The sequence below is a fragment of the Melopsittacus undulatus genome, chromosome Z, assembly GCF_012275295.1.
Source record: "Melopsittacus undulatus isolate bMelUnd1 chromosome Z, bMelUnd1.mat.Z, whole genome shotgun sequence".
Lineage (NCBI taxonomy): Eukaryota > Metazoa > Chordata > Aves > Psittaciformes > Psittaculidae > Melopsittacus > Melopsittacus undulatus.
The window spans coordinates 3,424,926-3,444,071 of NC_047557.1; the positions used below are offsets into that span (position 1 = coordinate 3,424,926).

At 42.5% G+C, this 19,146-nt stretch overlaps 1 protein-coding gene across 1 annotated transcript in view; it reads left to right on the top strand.

Moving 5' to 3' along the window:
- The window catches only part of LOXHD1 (lipoxygenase homology PLAT domains 1), a 159,318-nt gene that overhangs the window by 123,276 nt on the left and 16,896 nt on the right, over window positions 1-19,146 (top strand). Inside the window, exons 36-38 of the mRNA XM_031045698.2 lie at window positions 3,079-3,196; window positions 10,740-10,917; window positions 16,361-16,546. Coding sequence (XP_030901558.2) covers window positions 3,079-3,196; window positions 10,740-10,917; window positions 16,361-16,546 — 482 coding nt within the window. The remainder of the gene's footprint in view (window positions 1-3,078; window positions 3,197-10,739; window positions 10,918-16,360; window positions 16,547-19,146) is intronic.

A 19,146-nucleotide genomic window follows, 5' to 3' on the forward strand; every position in this document is an offset into this window, starting at 1 on the left:
ATGTTGGACCCTTCACCAGCTTCCTGGCAATACAGCTTCACCTATCACATGTGAGCTGAGTAATTGATGATAAGGTTCCTGTGCAGAGGTGTTTGCTCAGACCATGTTTTACTTGCAGCTATCACAGCAGAAAGCCATAGCTCTTGGCTCTGTTTTCCATCACAGAGAGACATCCAACACATGGGACAATGAACCTGTGTTACCAATGTGTCTGGCTGTTGGTGACATCCCCCTTTCAACATCCCAGGCAACTCCGAACTGGTCTGTTTTCCACTATTTTAAGCCTAACATTCAATTCTAATAGGAACGAAAATGGGCCATAGCTGTTTGTACTTAAAAATAAAGCAGATTTCACATCAGGTTAGATCAACCAAAAATCTATAAAGGGGACTAAGGCATCTCCGTAAAGAGGGATTGCAGTTTTGATCCACCTTGTTAGGCAATTGATATCGCTGAGTTATGTGGCCTATCAAAACGTACCATATTTGTCTATATGGGTAAGATGGATAATCTCTGACATAAGGATGTGAAAATGCAATAAAGGACAGCCATGCAGTTTGTAGGTTATTAATTGTCTTCTACCAGTGGAAGTTCTGCAAAAGAAAACTCGCTGGGACTGTGTGAAGAAGGAGAATATGTAAAACACATCTGTTAATATCTACATATCCCAGGATGCTGTGTTATTCTTTGAGGATGTACTGGCACATCTCTGCTAACTGGAGATGCTCTGTATCATACCTCCGGCTATATATTAGCACTCTGTGCAGAGGATATCCATGTCCCGAGATACACATACTGCCTGTTTCCACACTGCTCCCACCAGTCTTTATCCAGCTGTTAACAGCACGGGCTTCCCTTGGAGACATTTCACATGGAAATGTCTCCAGCCTTTGTGCCAGTGGTAAAGGATGGGTGAGAGCCACTACAACCAAATGGTGAAAGGCACTATATTGGGGCTATTCAGTGCTAATTCACTCACAGCAACTTAGTGCCTTACGAAGAACTGCCTGTCTAACCTGCTGCAGATTTAAGGCAATTTTAGCTACATTACTGTTATTGCCAAGACCTCTGGGCAATAGACATATTTCTAAGTGCAGGCATGGGTAGAAAAGCTTAATGAAATCCCTCAGATAAATGCTTCAGTGTCCTGGAAAAGGAATAGCAGCAGTCAGCTTGTCTGGTACTTACTCCTTTCTCAATTTTTTTCAGGCTTCTGTTCATGTTTATATAAATTAGGGATAGAAAAGAGCTCTTGGGTCACCCAGTTTGTCACTTTAGCAATTTCTTCCCTTTAGTACAATGGCTTCTGAGAACTAGCAAGTGAGTATCCGCCTTTCCTACTGTAAACAGGCCATTTACTGAAGATAAATAATGGTTTATTTTGCTAACAGCCTAGTTTAGAGTTGCTTATCCTGAAAGAGATCAGAGTAAGAGACTTCTATAAAGCTTTGTAGGTAATAGTGATTGTAATGAAAACTGATCATAAGAGCATGGGATAATTCAGGCTGGAAGGGTCACACCTTTTTCTTAAATAGATGTCAAATCAACCCAGTCCAAGTACAAAAACACATTCTCTTTCTCACACTGAGACAGGCTGTCTTGATATCCAGTACCACAGAAAGATAAATAGAGGGGAGTTTTTCAAAGAGCAAACATATGACCCTTACTAACTGGAAATAGACTCGGACCAAAACACCCCATCCAAGTGCCGCTGGGAGTACAGGGAAAGCAATGCCTGCTTGAAAACTGAGAGGCTGGAGTCAATCCCTGTTGCTAACATCTGCAGCTATGTAGGCTTAGATAATGGTGTGAGGATAATCACATTCATGCTGTGGGGTGTAATGTGAGCAGAGGTTGGTAAATAAATGCTTTTTTCCTCCATATCCTGGAACTGCATAGCTACAGGAGACTGAGTGCATTGCCAGGAATGACGTATCATCATTATGGATTGTTTATGCTGTGGTAGTGCCCACAGTTTGCAGAGCTCTCTTCAAACCTCTTAGCAGACTCGGGTAACATACTCACAAGAAGTTTGCTTGAAGGAGGAATTTCAACAGCAGAGTAGCCATAGTGCGGCTGGGTAGACCCCCAGGATTTTGCTGCCCTCCACTTAGCAAGGTTTCTATTTTCATCTCCAAGCCCATAGCAGGTCTAGCAAAATGATTTGGGGGGGAAAGCCTAGAAGACACACTTGCTCTGAAAAGAGAATATTGAGCGTGAGGCAGCACTTTCACTGGAGCAAGGCTTTCTTGTTAGCAACATTGATGCTAAGAGGGAGGTAAAGTGGCTGCAATCCTAGCCATTGTAATATCTTATTCAGGAAACATATGTTTTTCCGCTCTTTCTACTTTCTGCTGATTGCTATGGATGAGCACATCTTTGTGCCTATACAGAGCAGCCAAGCACAGGGTAAGATCTTTCATGCAATGTACACAAACCCACTCTGGTTCTTAACGAAGATGAAGCTAGTTTGCAAATCCAGATTCCCCAAATTCACGAGGGAAGTGCAGGACAGTCAGTTTTGGCTCCTTTCTAACACAGTTTGCTGAGCTTACTAAACTTAGACGCTGAGCTCTGACTTGCAATGTGGTTGCTGTATTTAGCTGAGCTGTAGCAACTGTCTGCCTCCACGGTGAATCCAAAGTTATGTATGTGCTGCATCTTAGCAAAACAAGATTAAGCGAAGTCGCTCTGCCTTCTAGTTGGGATGGGCTAAGGACACGGGCAGATGCCAGAGGAAGGCGATGTGCAGAAACCTGACTGTGAGTCTCTATTGTTCTGGGTACAAATGGAGTGATAATGTCTGCGACAGGCTGTCTGGAACTACTCCAGGTGCCTTGTATGGGTTTGGTTTTCCAAGGGAGGAGGAAACCCTGTCAAATCTGCAGTGAGGCAGTCTTGCCACATACACAGTAGCTGATGATTGCAGGACAGGAAAGCTTAAGTGCAATAAAGTGCTCTCATAAACTTTTAATTTGAGGCTACTGGCAAAGTGTGAATTGCAGCATGGACAGCGGATCATGACATGACGATGCTGTAAAGCAGCAGGAAACTTCCTCGGTCTTTCAATCCCCCCAGGTTTGAGCGAGGCCAAGAAGACAGTTTCATTATGGAAATTGCCGACATCGCACCCCTCAGAAAGATGAGGATCCAGACGGATGGGAAAGGGACTCGCCCACACTGGTACCTGGAAAGGGTAATGTGCTTCACATCACACATCCCTTTGCAACCTGCTTGTGTGTAGAAGCCTTTCAGCCCTTGAGAAAGAGGAGAAAGGCAGCGAGTGACTCACTTTTATTCATTCCCAGCATTTGGTTTCTTACGGGCTTTTCCTGCACAAGTTGAGTCAAAAAAGAGGAGAGCAAGGGCAAAAGCAGTGCTGTGAAGCTTTGCCACAGTCTCTGCTGTTTGATCTCACTCTCCCTCCCTGCAAAAGAGCCTTGGCTTGCCAGCAGGGCACCTGAGTATTGTATGGTCCCTGGGATGTACCCTTAGCTCCTGCAGCCCCCTGCCATGCTCTGCCCTTGTGGGAGGGTGGATGTCCCTCTGCCAGGCAGGGACAGCTAGCATAGGCCTGGGACAGATGGGACATTTCCAAGAAATCCATCCTTTGAGGTGAATCATCCAACCTCTCCCCCTCCCTTCTCCCTCTAGAACACAGGCAGGTTTCTTTCTTTTCTTGTTCATACAAGTAAGTTGTCATTTTCTGCCTTTGTTTTGAGAAGAGCATTCAAAATGACTCCCACCACTTCTGTTGACTTATTTTTCTCTAGTGTCCTATCTTGCACGAAAGCACAGTGCTTGCTTTTATCTTCTTTACCAAACCATCAGCTCCTTGTAAAGATCACTTATATTTGAGGAAGCCTTGACTTTTTGTGAAAATAGGCTAAGACTCAATAGCTTAACCCAGGTTCAGAAAGACTAGTGCATGGTTTTTTTTATTGGGTTCATTGTCTTTTTTGACTAGTCTGAAGCTGTTCTTCTTTGTCCCATAGATAATGTGTTTCTAAAGGGTAACCACAAGTTTCCAGAGAAGTGATGAACTGCTTTTCACCTCCATTAGCATGGGCAAAAAAACATTCATGTCATGTAGTACGTTTTTCACATGAACATTTCCACTTCAAAGTTTTTTATCAGGAAAAAATTGAGAGAGGAAAGCTGACTTTTGTACAGGTTTCCAAAGCATTAGACCTCCAGCGTATATCTTCTGAATAGATGCCACAGACACAGTTTTTCTCCCTGTGCCTCAGGAATAACTCAATCTGTTCTCTAATTTGATTTAGTCTTCTTGGTCAAATTCCCTTCGTCAGTCCCCAGAACTTTCCCATGAGTTTTATAAATCATATTTCTAGAGAATGAAATCAAATAAAGCTTATTCATCCAGAGACATTCCAGATCTTGTAGTCATGAATTAGCAGTACCTCAAAAACAAGGGATGACAACATCTTTAGTGGCAGGTAGCATCTTCCTATTGCCAGCTCTGTCCAGTCTTCCAACACCTGAGCCTGATGCATTGTCTCACCAAAGCAAGGTTTTCCCAAGGAAGTGGGCAAGAAAGTGTTCTCATTTGGTCTTGTCAGATGGGCTTATAACTCTCTTATAGCTCTATAGAAGCAATGGGCAGGCCAAGCACCAGGATTTTAGGAGGTTTTTGAAATTATATCCATGGTTTCTATTTTTCTTCAGGAAACAGAGCATGAAGTATCTTCTAATCCCAGTGATACGCAGATAACTTTATTCATTAGTTTTCTTTCCCACCTTCCCTGCAAAGGTTAATGTAGCATTTATATTCCTAGGCAGAGAGAGAAGACAGGAGTACTCTGGAAGAAAGGAGGAAGGATTTGTGTTCTCCGATTTGTATTCTATCCTTGAAAACTTATGTAGCCTGGTGTGACATGAAAACTGATCTGAGCCCATTTCCATTTCTGTCAAAAGTGCATATTAAAACTGCATAATGAAATACTTGTGGGGGTAGTGCTAAACTCTCAGACAGATGGTTCACAGTTAGTGCTAACTAGCACAGTGAAATGAGAAGCTAGATTAAGCCATCAACCCCATAATTAACCATTTGTTGCTCCATTTATCTACAGGATATTCTCAGTTTTCTTATTCTGTTAAAATAACAATAAATGATCCATTTAATTGTCTTTGGTCTTTTTGTAAGCTGTTACTGGTCATAATTTATACTGTTTTTAGTTTACTAGAAAGAGAAATGCATAAATACAAATTAAAATGCATGAATAAATGATATTGTACACAGTCAAAAGAATCAATTTACAAGAAGGGAAGTCGTCATAACTTTTTTTATGTCTAGAAAAAATACACTGAAATTTCATTCAGAATCTCCTCAAAGTAATGAACATAGTGCCAAAGATTCAAACTGCACCAATAGTGGCAATAAATTTTAAATGTTGATACCTAATCTCTAGAGGGAACAAAATTTGGTTAGTGATGTGTTGAGCCAGAATGAATTTTATTGATTATTGCTATGCACAGACATGACGAAAACTCTCCAAAGCCAAGCAACACATTCTGATCTCACTACTGATGGGAGAGACAGAGTTTGAGTATTTTCCTCTGACCTAATGATGAATTGCATGCTCTCCTGCATCAAGCTACTGTGACACCGGTCTTTGTTCTGAAAAGGCAGAGAGTAGAATCACAGAGTTATAGAACCACAGACTGGTTTGGGTTGAAAGGGACTTTAAAGCTCATCCAGTTCCAACCCCCTGCCATGTGCAGGGACACCTTTCACTAGAGCAGGTTGCTCCAAGTTTCATCCAACCTGGACTTGAACATGCCGGGGATGGGACAGCCACAGCTTCTTTGGGTAACATGTGCCAGTGTCTCACCACCCTCTCAGTAAAAAAACATTGTGACTTCTAACAATGAAACTTATCTAAATGAATGCTATGGAAACCTCTTCCTGGGATAGCCTGTTCCTCAGTTCACATAATGATTCCTCCTGTTGCCCAGTGTCTTAGATACACAGTTGAAAATCCAGCAGTAAGAAGAGATGAAATCTGTCTGAGTGAAATAACAGAAATTGTGAGACTGTTCAGTTCTGCAGGGTTGCTTCTCTTGGAATTTTAATGTTACTTTGTGCTTTCAAAGCCAGGCAGATAAGAAGCTGCCTTAATGAAACACTAATTGCACTGCATTCAAAAATCACAAATAATTCTGAATGTTGGACTTGGTCATTATTCAGTTCTTTTTCTTTTACAATAAAGGAGATCAAGAAAATTTGAGGCAATTCATTATATAGCTGAAACTTACTGTTATTATTTGCAACAGAGCAAAGTCTTTGTTTTACAGTCAGAAGATCTTCTTTTTGAGCAAAGACTAATGACATGCAACAGAACCATAAAAAAACTGTGGGTGAGTCTTTAAAGACAAATTCCAGGACCTATGCATTTTGGGGTTAATAAGGTTGTGCACCCCTGCAGCTGGCAGAAAGCTGAGTAGAGGTAAATCAGATCAGATCAGGTATGTCAAACCTTTCAGTTACAGCATACAGCACACAATTAATTTCAAGTTGCTGTTTTAAAGTTCCTGTCAGCTATGACATTTGATCGGTTACAAAGCAAATTAACAAGGTTTTATTCATACACACAGTTTCCGCTTTCCTTTCATTGTTTATAGGCGTTCTACAGCACAGTTAAAATGCATAATTAGTGATAGAGTTTAAAAGCATGCAGGATGTCCACAGCAAGTTCCAGGTATCCTAAAAACTAGTTTAGATGCAATGGAAAGTAGATGTTTCATTTCCAAACGGTGACTAATTTTCCTGAGAGGAACAGACAGAAAATAAAAAGTTTCAGCTCCTCTCCCTGAGATGACTTACTTGACCATCACTATCAAAGTGAAAATTCTCCGTCATCTCCTATGTGTCCAAGACTAACAAACATCTCTTTGTAGGATGACATTAATTTTGTGCAAGTTTAGTAACTGAAAAAGTTACATTCATCTTTAATCACAGAATCATAGAATAGTTTGAATTGGAAGGGACCTTAAAGCTCATCCAGTTCCAACCCCCTGTTATGGGCAAGGACACCTTCCACTAGAGCAGGTTGCTCCAAGCCCCTGTGTCCAACCTGGCCTTGAACACTGCCAGGGATGGGGCAGCCACAGCTTCTGTGGACAACCTATGCCAGCGCCTCAGCACCCTCACAGGGAAGAGCTTCTGCCTAGAGCTCATCTCAATCTCCCCTCTGGCAAGTTAAAGCCATTCCTCTTGTCCTGTCTCTACAGGAGCTTGTCCAAAGCCCCTCTCCAGGTTTCCTGTAGCCCCTTTAGGTACTGGAGCTGCTCTCAGGTCTCCCCTTAGAGGAGCCTTCTCTTCTCCAGGTTGACTCAACCCAGCTCTCTCAGCCTGGCTCCAGAGCAGAGCTGCTCCAGCCCTCAGAGCATCTCTGTGGACTCTAAAAAGTCCCCTTCTTCTACCAGTTTCCAGAACTCTACCAGAGTTGTTTCACCTCTTTAGGCCTCTATTCAGCAGAGAGATTTGTGAGGGGGGAAAGACGCCTTTAATGGCTACTTACAAGCCTCCACCTTATGTGGGATATGCTGTGTTGCTTCCTGGGTGATACCCATCTCCAAGCACAGATCTTAGGGAGGTCTTGGTCTGGATGCACAGTGTTTAGGCAGTTCACTCTAGGTAAGGTAGGTAACATTCCCAAGCTGTGACTGAGCAATCACACTGCACAGGCTTCCTGCTACCTTCACATCCCTTGCTGTGATCTCCCTTGAGTAAATGATGCTCGTAAAAATGAATCTTTCTCCTGTCTGCTCCGCCCTGGAGCAGCATCCCAGAATGAGATAGCAGAGGCTGCTTGCTCTGCCTGTGCTAACTGCTTACACGAAGCTGCATACAGATGAAACCACTCACCCTGCTGAGGTACTGGGAATGGAAAGAGAAGGCATTTTGCTCCAGCAGTTTTAGTAGCCAGACAGTTTTTCCCAGACAGCATCTGGAGCATGGGGCATGGGCTGGTTATTTGTCTGTGAATGCACTCCAGCTGGCAACTCTAATCTGCTTCTACCCCCCACTGCTTCCCTGACATTTCCTTGTCAGCTTTGCTCAGGACATTCTGCTGCTAACAGTGCCACTGTCAGTCCTGAACAGAGCAGAGGTAGAGCTGGCTGAACATTTCCCAACACAGAGTTTATGCACCAAGAGGTAAAAAAAAGGCATTTTTGGTCAAACTGGCCTTATTCTTTACTGAAATTTGCAAATTTTAGCCAAAGAAAAGTTCCTAGGTTGGACTACTTAGAGGATGTAGACATTATTCACACATCCAAGGGGTAATGGGTTCAAACTTAAACAGGGGAAGTTCGGGTTACATATAAGGAAGAAGCTCTTCCCTGTGAGTGTGATGCGGTGCTGGCACAGGGTGCCCAGAGAAGCTGTGTCTGCCCCATTCCTGGAAGTGTTCAAGACCATGCTGGATGGGGCCTAGAACAACCTGGTCTATTGGAATGTGTCCCTACCCATGGCAGGGGGCTGGAACTAGATGATCTCAAGGCCCTTTCCAACCCTAACAATTTTATGATTCAATGATCCTTGATAGCAGAGGCTTCCTTCTGGTCTGTGCCCCAGCAGACAAGGCACCAGCTGGGGTAGTTGAGACCTGATTTCTGCTTGGCTGAAAGCAAAGGTACATTTCAGCATCTCTTGACACGTAGAGCAGTTTTTGACCACAAAGGCATAGTATCTCTGGCTGTGAATAAGCAGCTTTTTAAAAAAGTGGAACAGCTTGAATAGCCCAAAATATACTGTACCTCTGGGATAGCAGATCTCCATTTAGCACCAGGCAGAGAGAAAACCCCAGATGAGTGTTCTACCCATGAACTGTACAATGCGCAAAGAGCACAGCTACAGCTTCAGTTTCTGTGTAGCTATTGCCTTCTTTAAAATATCTTTTTTTATGATCTGGAGCAATGTTCTTCTTTTGAACTGCTAAAGGTTCCTGCAAAGCTTAGTTGGGGTCAGCGGAAGGCCGTGGACTGGGACACATGCAGTTTGAGGACAGAATTTGAGCACTTTTTATCTCAAGATAAGTTTTATGAGTTTTTTCAGCTGATATACAAGAGTGCAGCAAGAGGTCACTAAGATAGTCAAGGGGCTGAAGCATATGGCATACTAGGAAAGGCTGAGGTAAATGGAGTTTTTCAGCCTAGAGAAGAAAGACTGAGGAGGAATCTAATTGCAATCTTCTGCTACTTAAAGGGAGGTTACAGAGAGCAACAATCCAGTCTCTTCTCAGAGGTGAAGAGTGAAAAGGCATGAAGCAATGGACACAAGTTGCAACAAGGAAAATCCTGACAGGATGTAAGGAAGAAAGTCTTCCCAATGAAAGTGGTGCAGCCCTGAGATAGGGACCCAGAGGGAATCTCAGCCCTTGAAAATTTTCAAAACCCATCTGGACACAGCCTTGCAGTTAGCCATGCTTGGAGCAGGAGATGGGACAAGACACCTTCAGGTATCCCTTTGACATCTTCCAGAGACAGAGTCTGGACAAGAGCCTGTAGGGACAGGACAAGGGGAATGGCTTGAACCTGCCAGAGGGGAGATTGGGATGAGCTCTTAGGCAGAAGCTCTTCCCTGTGAGGGTGCTGAGGCGCTGGCACAGGGTGCCCAGAGAAGCTGTGGCTGCCCCATCCCTGGCAGTGCTCAAGGCCAGGTTGGACACAGGGGCTTGGAACAAGCTGATCTAGTGGAAGGTGTCCCTTCCCATGGCAGTGGGTTGGAACTGGATGAGCTTTAAAGTCCCTTCCAATCCAAATAGTTCTGTGATCCTATGACATGATTCCATGATTCATTTCTCCCTAATATCATGGCACACTTTTCTGACATGTCTGGGCTCATATTTCCATGGCTTTTGCAGAGATACACCTTGCAAGACACTGTGTGCTGATGCACTGCTGCACCCAGGTGTGGTCTCTGTTTCTGTTAGATGGTAACACAGATGGCAGTTTTCAGCCCTGTCTCCTCTCTTACCTTCAACTACCCCAGTTTAGGGAGAACTTATTACCAGTAAGGTAAGTGTGATGTCTTTCTCCCAATAGACTGACGCTCCTCTGAACAGAACCCATAAAGTGAGATGTTTATTAAGCACTTGTACCTCACTGACTTGTTCTAAGTAGATTCCTATTCTGTTCTTATCACCACAGCATCTGAGCTGCTTCCCGTGACACTTTAGACAGTGTGACTAATATCTGTTGCATACTGTTTGTTCTGTCACCTTTCCCCAGGGAGAGGAGTGTGTGAAGCATTAACCTTGGTTGCCCTAATTTTATCCTGTGCATTGCTTTAATTTGTCTGGGGTTGGTTTGCATATCTCTACAACAATTGCCCTGTGTTTGCACAGAGAAGGCAGGTGAAAGCAAGATACTGTGTGCCTAAGGAGAGAAAATGTGGTTTTTAATAACTCTCTGTTACTTCTTTGGAGTAAATTATGTACTGATATGCCAGAGAAGAAAATTTCATCATATGCTTTACCCCATGCATGAAAAGAGCCAATATTATGGAAAACATTTCTCAGGACAAGTCACGACAGTAAATACTGTCCATAGGAAAGAGCTCTTCCCAGAAAAGCTCAGTACAGGTTCTGAAGCTATGACCAACCTCTACCTATGACTAACTACACTGTATACATTATAAATTTGATCTTTGTTCTTATTCAAATGGTAGCTACAGTTTAGCTGGAGTTTTCTGACCTCATTTTGCCTCTTTGCAGATAATCTTGAGGAACCTGTCTAACCAAGAAGTGGCCACCTTTACCTATGGTGAATGGCTGTCAAAACTGAAAAATGCCAAGGGAAGTCTCGTGTGTGAGATGCCTGCTGTCATAAATGACAAGCAGATGATGGAGGACACAACATACACTCTTCAGGTCAAAACCAGTGATATTGGAGGTATGTTTATGGTGCATGTTTTATGAGTACTTTAGTAAGAAATTTAATTTTTAGCAATGGAAAAAAAAATCCCCTGCTTGCAAATCAGAATTATGTTTTAAAAAAGCATAATTTAGCATATTATGCTGGAACACTGCCATTTTGGCTGGCTGTTCATCATGACAGTGTTACTCTGTGGGATTCAGCCTCATTTAAGCTCTGGGCATAAAATATTTAGATGCAAGGCCTAGATTTGGCTTCTCAGCACTTCCTCTGAAGATGTCTTAAAGCAGCTATTGCCAGACTATGTTGCAATAGTCAGGCGTCCACTTTTTCTTTTTGGTCAGGTCATCCATATGGGATGGAGAGAAAAGGCTGTGGTCAAAGCTGGTGGGACCCAGTTTTCAAGTCAGTACTGTCTGCATTGCCCAAAGAAGAGAGCAGTAATCCACCCTACTTTCCAAAGTGTTTCAAGACCATTTATCTCAGGCTGAGAAATACCAACCCTACACACACACCAGATAGAAGAGGTGGAACAGAGCATAAAGAAAACTTCAGAGCTTCAAGAGCCAAGAAATGGGATTTCTATGTCATTTCTTGGGATCACTGCCTCTTTTCATGAGAACTTCTGTCAGGGCTGCTGAATGAAAGCTGCTGCCATGTGCAAGTACCCTTGTGCCAAAATGGGGCAAGCTAAACACTATCTTGAGAACACCTTATTTGAAAGGCTGCCCTCAAAAGGGATTCTGCCACACCAGTGCACATAATCACCTCTTGATCTCCACCTCTTTCTTTTATTTTTATATCTATATATAGGGTTGGGTTATTTCTTTTTTCTGGATTTACCAGTAATTTATGCAGCTTGTGAGGTTTGATCTGAGAATGTAAAAATTCCCTGGCAGTGTCTTCATGGCACCTCACCATTTTTTATCTATCTGCTCTGCCTGCTGCTTGTCTGGAAAATATGTAGTGAAATACATAAAAAACACAAAGGAGAGAGAGGAAGGTTTGTTTATATATCTGGCAATCCATCTAGTGTAATGGTAGATCTTTATGTGACCTTTTTGTGAAATGCAGCCCTAACTCACAAAGGCTATGGAAGTGGAAATGAGAGGAGAATAGAAGATAACAGGAACAGCAGATAGATGTGTCCTTCCCATTGAATGAAGGTTGATGGGCATTAATGATGAAACATTTATTTCATTACAAGCAACAACCAGTAGGAAAAAGCAGTTTTGAGAAAACCTGTTTATGATTAGATCATGCAGAGCACTGACATAATGTTGAACTTTATACAGCTTATCGAAAGAGGACACAAGTCATGAACCATCTCTCCTCTTTGATCATTATTTAGTCCATGCTCCCCGTTAGACCAATTCAGGAAGAAAAGCTTTTTATCCTTGACTGTTAGTTTGAACATGTCTCCTGACACACTGACATTGTCTCAGGACAGCAATGCTCCGCAATGAATAGAATCAGACATGTTTATTTCTAGTGTGTCTCTGCAATAGCTTTCAACTTTTCAGTGCACCAGAGACAGAGAGACAAAAACAAAAGTGGAAAAAAAGAAGATGAAAATTAATCTCAAATATTTGTCACCCTACAAAAAAAATCCTACTTTTGTTCTTAGTATCTTCTAGTCTAGACTGTGTGGTGAATTCATCCAGGAGAGAAATCTTTATGAGTGGTCTGGACCATCCTCTGGAGGGTCTCTGTCAGTGTCTCTTCATCAGATTCAGACAGAGCCAGCACAATTAAGTTAGGCTAGATGGCTAAGTCTGGGAAAACGAATCCCACAAAAAATGTCCTGCAGCAAATCAGAAAACATCAGCCATTTCCTCCCCATCATACGCACATATTCAACAACAGTCTCATTTTACTTTTTCCTCAAAGAAATTTTTGAGTCACAATTTGGCTTTCCAGAAACCTTTCAGCCTGGGTGATCATGTAACATACCTGTTTCACCAGGGGAAAGCTCCTCTCCTGCAGTGGTCAAGCCGCCTCTCTTTCAAAGGTCAAATGCAGAGGCCCCCAGAAGTAGCTCAGATGACAGCTCTGAGTACACATAGGTACGGGGAGAGAGGTTGTTACAGCAGACACAATTGTGATTAAAATCAAGGTCTTGATCTATTTTTGATCTTACAAGAGATGTAAAGCATAATCTTATTTTCTTCAAGGTATGACCCAAAGACACAGCTGCAATAGAGCCAGACCTCCTGATATCTCTTTTCATGGCACAAAAATGTCCTTGCTGGTTAATTTTGATTTACACAAACTTCCTGTATTCTATATGCAGTCATGTACACTGTAATGCAACTACATAAAGAATAAATACCACTTTCTCATTTTCCAAGCGCTAATGAAGCAGAAGGATTTTATCTTTGCTGTTAGAAGGTTAATTATTATGTTGACAGCTCAGCTATAGCCTACAAATTTTACATAAATTTGGACAGTTGATGTCAGTTCTTAGTGCCTTATCGAAGCCTCTGTTAAGTCAAAAGAAGGATGCTCTTTGGCCTCAGAAGGCTGACTCAAGCCCAGAGTTTGTTTAAAAATTACGCATCTCTTCAATAAGAATAATAAAATCATATATCTTTTGTTGAAAGGAGTTCTGGAGGTTGTTATTTCATCCATTTTCCTGCTCAAAGGACCTTTGCCAGGTCTAGATCAAGTCAGCTCTGCCCAGAATCATGGGCATCTCCAGGGATGGTGATGCCACCACCTCCCCAGGCATCTGATCCAAACCTGAACCATTCTCATCATAAACATTTTATTCCTGGCACACAATCTCAACTACCCCAGCAACTTGTGGCTGTGGCTTCCTGCGGTATGGTTTGACATCCCCACAGTACATGACCCTGTCACCATTATCACTATCCTTCCATGTAGTCAAAGGACACTTTTCACTTCCCCAGCTCATCTCTCTTGGCTTATCCTCATGGTCATCTGCCCAGCTCCTGTCCATCCTGACAACCATCTGCTGAGCCCTCCCCAGTGTCTTGACATGACACAGAAATTTATATTGGTGGCATGACCTAAGTATGAGCTTTTCAGTATTGAGCAAAGGAGGTATCATTCCTTTCAGCTCTTCCTGATGTAGCCCAATATACAGTTTGCACTAAACACTGAGAACTTGCTGTTAGCTCAGATTCAACCTCCATATGAGTATTCCTGCTATAACCTTTAGGTCATCTTCAACTCCCCAGCACATACACGTGCGGCATTTATTCCACCAGAGATGCAGAACTTTATATTTCACCTTGACAAATTTCCTGGGATTTCTGCTTGCCCAGTCCTCAAGTTTCTCAAGGTCCATCTAGGTTGGAATTCTGCCATTCAGCATGTCAGTCATTCCCCCAAACTGGAAATCTGCTGAGGATGCACTCTGTCATTGCTTAGGGTGTGGATGACAAAGTTCAGTGCTGCAGACCCCATTATTGCACTCATTGCTGTTTAAGGCTTGTGTTTGTTGCAGTTCCTGAATGTGCCTGACAGGTTCTTGGAATTTACAACAACAGCAGGAAAAAAATCAGACAACCAGATAGGTGAAATATATATCGATTCAGAAATATCTGTTCTTTTCATTCCTGTCTTCTGCTAATTGCTTATGAAGTAAAAGTCACAGCATGAGGTCTTCATAAGCTTCTTCGTGCAGGGATGGTCTTGCTAAGAAACAGTTGGTTCTGTGCTTTTTGAGACCTTGCATTAATTGTGAGGCTGCTCCTTGTAAGGAAATGGACTTTGGTTTGCTTTGTTCCCCACTTCAGCAAGCTTTAGGTCATAAAAGGTACTAGCAAATGGACTGCCTGAATCCCTGATGGTTTCTCTTCCTTCTTAAGTCCCTCCCAGGGAACTGCTGAAAATCAGCACCAATTTAACATAAAGAGTTTTTTCACATGGTCACCACATGTTGCTTTGCCTTTTTTCTGTATGATTCTTTCTCTTCCCTATTTTATTTTCTTTTTAGTATTTTTTTCAGTCCTGCTATAAGAAGAGTTGTGATTTCTTCCTTATTTCTGTATTCAAATAATTACCCTGAAGAAGTAGTAGCTTTCTCAAGAAGTTTTAAGTGCCCTCAACTTTGTCTCTGCATTGTGTTGTGAATGGAGCTGTGGGAAACACAGCCCATGTGGGCCAAAGTGGATTTACGATACTCTTGCACAAGGAATGACGAGGCAGGCAGTTAGTTTTCAAAGCTGGGTTGCCTAAGCAGCAGCAGCAGCAACTGACTTTATAAGAGATATTTGAGCTTCATAATCTTATGTTTATTTTCCCCAAATTTAAGGGCTCTGGTTCTGAGACAGCAACAAACGTCTTCTCATGTGGAATAATATTTCTTTTTATTAATCTGCTTTTTTAATTATGACATCAAAATATGACATCAAAAAATAAAAAGCAATAATTTTGATCTAATTATCAATAGTGCCAGGTAAAGTGTTGTCGCACTTCAAGTTAAAATATTTGTATGGTTACTGCAGGTGGTTGATTGGCCCTAAACTTTCCAGAAGTCAGAAATGTAAGGTCCTTTCTGACCTAAATCATTCTATGATTCTATGGAAATTGACAGCATAGCTGTTCTTTGTGGCAAAATATGGACAGTAATGGGCATACAACAGTCAATTTCAGGTAATAAAGAGCATCTTAGAAATTGCCCTTTTTCTAACATACATAAGAAAAAGTAGGAGTTGGTGGAGGAAACTAGTGAATAAAAAACAGATTTTTTTTTTCATTAAATGCAGCATGGGCAACATTTTGGGAAACCAGAATATAGAAGGAAGACCTATGGAGGTAGAAAACTGGTCCACAAGATGCTGTAGTGGTTTGGCTGATGATCTGCATTTTGCTTTCAAAGCCCTGTGTTGTGCAACACCAGGAAAGTAATACAACAATAGACCAAAGCTGAAGTGTCCTGGGTGCCACAGAACATCTTGGAGGAGGTTGTGGGACCACAGTGTGCAAAAGGGATTGTGACCCAGCTGGAAGGACAACGTGTACTAACACTTTGAAGATAGAAACATTAAAATATGTTCTTTAAAACTTCCATAGATTCCTGAGTTAGTCACTTTGCTTCCCAAGCCACCTTGGAAAAATGGGAGTGACAACACTGACATCCCCTGCAAAGCAATGAGATACATAGTGTTCCATCAGGAACAGATACTCCTCCTCCTTATTACTACTGCTAAACATCATGGTCACCATACCTTGAATGCAAGGGGGAAGCATTCCAGCTGTATTTGAGGGATGGGCTGGAAGGGCTGGCTTGTTAGCCACTATGGGGTGTACTCCTTGCAGGATCCTGCACAAATTCAGTGAAATTCATTGACTGTGTCTAAGACAAACCTGATCAGCACTGCAGCCTCTTCCAGCCTGCTTTTGCTGCTTCCATTTCCACCATGTGGGGGCTGGGTGTCAGGTCTATATGGCAGGCTAGCTGCTGACCATGTGCCTTGTTCTCTTCTTCCAGGAGCAGGTACCGATGCCAATGTGTCCTTGATCCTATTTGGGGAGAATGGGGACAGTGGGACCCTGCCCCTGAAGGAGTCCAACAAGTCTAACAAGTTTGAAAGGAACCAGATGGACGAATTCAGCTTCTCAGACATGCTGAGCCTGGGAGATCTCTGCAAAGTGCGGATCTGGCATGACAACAAAGGTCAGAGCAGTGATCTGGGGGGCAGGAGAGGTCAGGACAATGTTTTAAATTGAAGTACCTCCTCTGTGCACATGGGGCAGGCTGAGGGCACTCTGATGCAGGCTAGGTAATCTCAAAGATCTTACCTGGATCCTGTGTCTTAGCTTGCCTGCCTAGACACACCCTGTTACAGAGGAGACCTCCTTCCTTCATGCTGATGAGGTCTGATGTGTCTGATGTGTCTGATGTGTCTGCTTTAATGGGTCCACAGTTTCAGTCTGAGCTTATAGCCACTGCAGCAGTACAGATGACAGCTTGTCCAAAGCAAAGCCATTTGCTGGCTCTTTTAATGTAATACCTTTTTTCCCAGGCTGGTATGGTACTTCTTTAGCAATTTAGTACTATTAGCATGACACCAATACATGGGGCATTGCAGCCTGGCACAACATAGTGAGCTTTAGAAGTTAGAAATAAAAATCTGAGTCTGTGTTTATCAAAATCACTATACCAGCTGGTGAGCTTGCATTGCCCTGCTGAGAGAGATTCTAACATTTCCTTGCTGCTGGACACCCTGATGGGTTTCACAAACAGCAGCACTTGATACCCCTGTCATAGCTGTTGGTGTTGTTATTCAGGCACCAAGCAGCATCTTGCAACAAATGCATCATTCACTTGCTGTGTTGATATATCATCCCATCTCCATCTAAAAGAGATTAACAGTGACTTGCTTGCTAGTGGCAGGCCCTTGCTGCAGCCCAGAAGTGAAGCTTTATAGCTCTCACAGATCCACTTGGTTCAGTGTTACAAGGAAATTTTGGCACTAGTATTTATGAAAGTCCTGGGAGGAATGGCAGCAGGACTAGCCAGTTGTTGTCTGGTTGTACTGAGGCAGCTGGTTTATGGCTGGGCAGGGGTTATATGTCTGCATGTATAGATCCTGGCCATCATCTTCTTGACCTCTGCAAGTCGTGGCAGATGGCGAAAGGCTGCATCTCATGTAACATTAATGGAAGGTACCACCTCTGTGTCAGACTTCCCCACTGGAAGTTTGCCCCCTTGTTTTTATTTAAACCAGTAAAAAGTAATAAGAAAGGAAATCTTATTGTAACCTCTGTCTATTGTGAAATATGAGGAAAAAAAACATCCACCTAACATGATTGTTTATTCCCAGCTGCTGCAAACTTTGATCCTATTTATCACTCTCACAATGCAGGCAATTTAGTTGCTTAACCTCTGTAATATCATGTTATACAGCCAGTGCTGAATGCAGTCAGAGTGCTGCTTTTACCCGATTTTAGTCGTTAAATCACTTCTTTGAGTCTCCAGTTTAGATGCAAATAAAGAAATTACTATAAAAGTACTAGAGTTTTAGCTCAGTAAAGAGGCATCTCTGTAGTTGCAAGGGTAGTTCGGAAGCCTTGAGAGCATGAAGAAATAAATATGGACTTGCACATTCACTTCCAAATTCTCAATAGCTAAATGTATACAAAATGAACACTTTCAAGTCACATTGTGGCTCCCCAGTGGTGGGTCATGCAAACAAGATGAAATGCACCCACCACATCAGAGCTGATATTTAGGGTTCAGGCATGTGAACAGGCCTGGGTGTAGGGAGATGAGAACCCAGTCAGATGAGGATCTGTTGAGCCCAGCAGCTCTTTCCAATAGCAGCACCACTGTGTGCCCAAGAAAGAGGAGGAACTGCAAGAGTGCATAATCCTTTCCTAGTCCTCTGCATCGTACTATGCATAGCTCCAGGCATGTCATGAACTCATTACCCTTTTCGTCCATTAAGCAACTTTCAGTGTATTTTCTCATTCTAGTGTTTATCCAGACTCTCCAGGAAACATATGGCACCCATGGCAACCTGTGGCAATGAGTTCCATGGGTCTGCTCTCTGCTGAGTGACAAGCAAATCCTGTTATTCTGGGTTGGTTTGCTGCCTTTTTCTTCTTGCACAAGTGATCACAGTTCAACTGTGCCACTGATGATGAAGTTGAGGCAGGCTGGGAGGTTACCACATTGCAGATGTGCTATGGTAGTGGCTATCAGCATGCTCTTGGTTAGAGGCAAAGGGAATAAATGGAGTTTAGCCTCAGGCTAAGCAGTAAATAGGCTCAATTAGTTTGAATTTGCTATGAGCTAAGAGCATCTACCCAGATAGCCACCAGAAACCTGCTAAAATAGTAAACCACGTGTTCAGAACCTGAAATATGAATATGAATATAAATACACATTGCAACTTCATACTCTTTCTATATTACCACCCTATCACTGGTTTCCATTTATAAACAAAAGTTAATGGGGCTTTTAACAGACCTAGTTGACTGCAGGGTTAAGCCTTGGACAAACAGCACAATTAGGTTTTGCTCAACAAAAATGTACTTGTTTGCCCCCCCTAGAAAGGAGAACTGTGTTTTAAATCATAACATATGTTGCCTTCATTGTTCTTGCATTAGTCATGCAAAAGACATACCCTATCTAAAACTTTGCACAATGCAGCATGACAGTTTGTTGAGTGGGTAGAGTATTTATTACTGCTGGGATCCCAGGTTATAGCTAGCTTTTGCATGTATGCCTGCTCTCTTTACATATTTTATTTAAATTGGCTGTGCCACTGG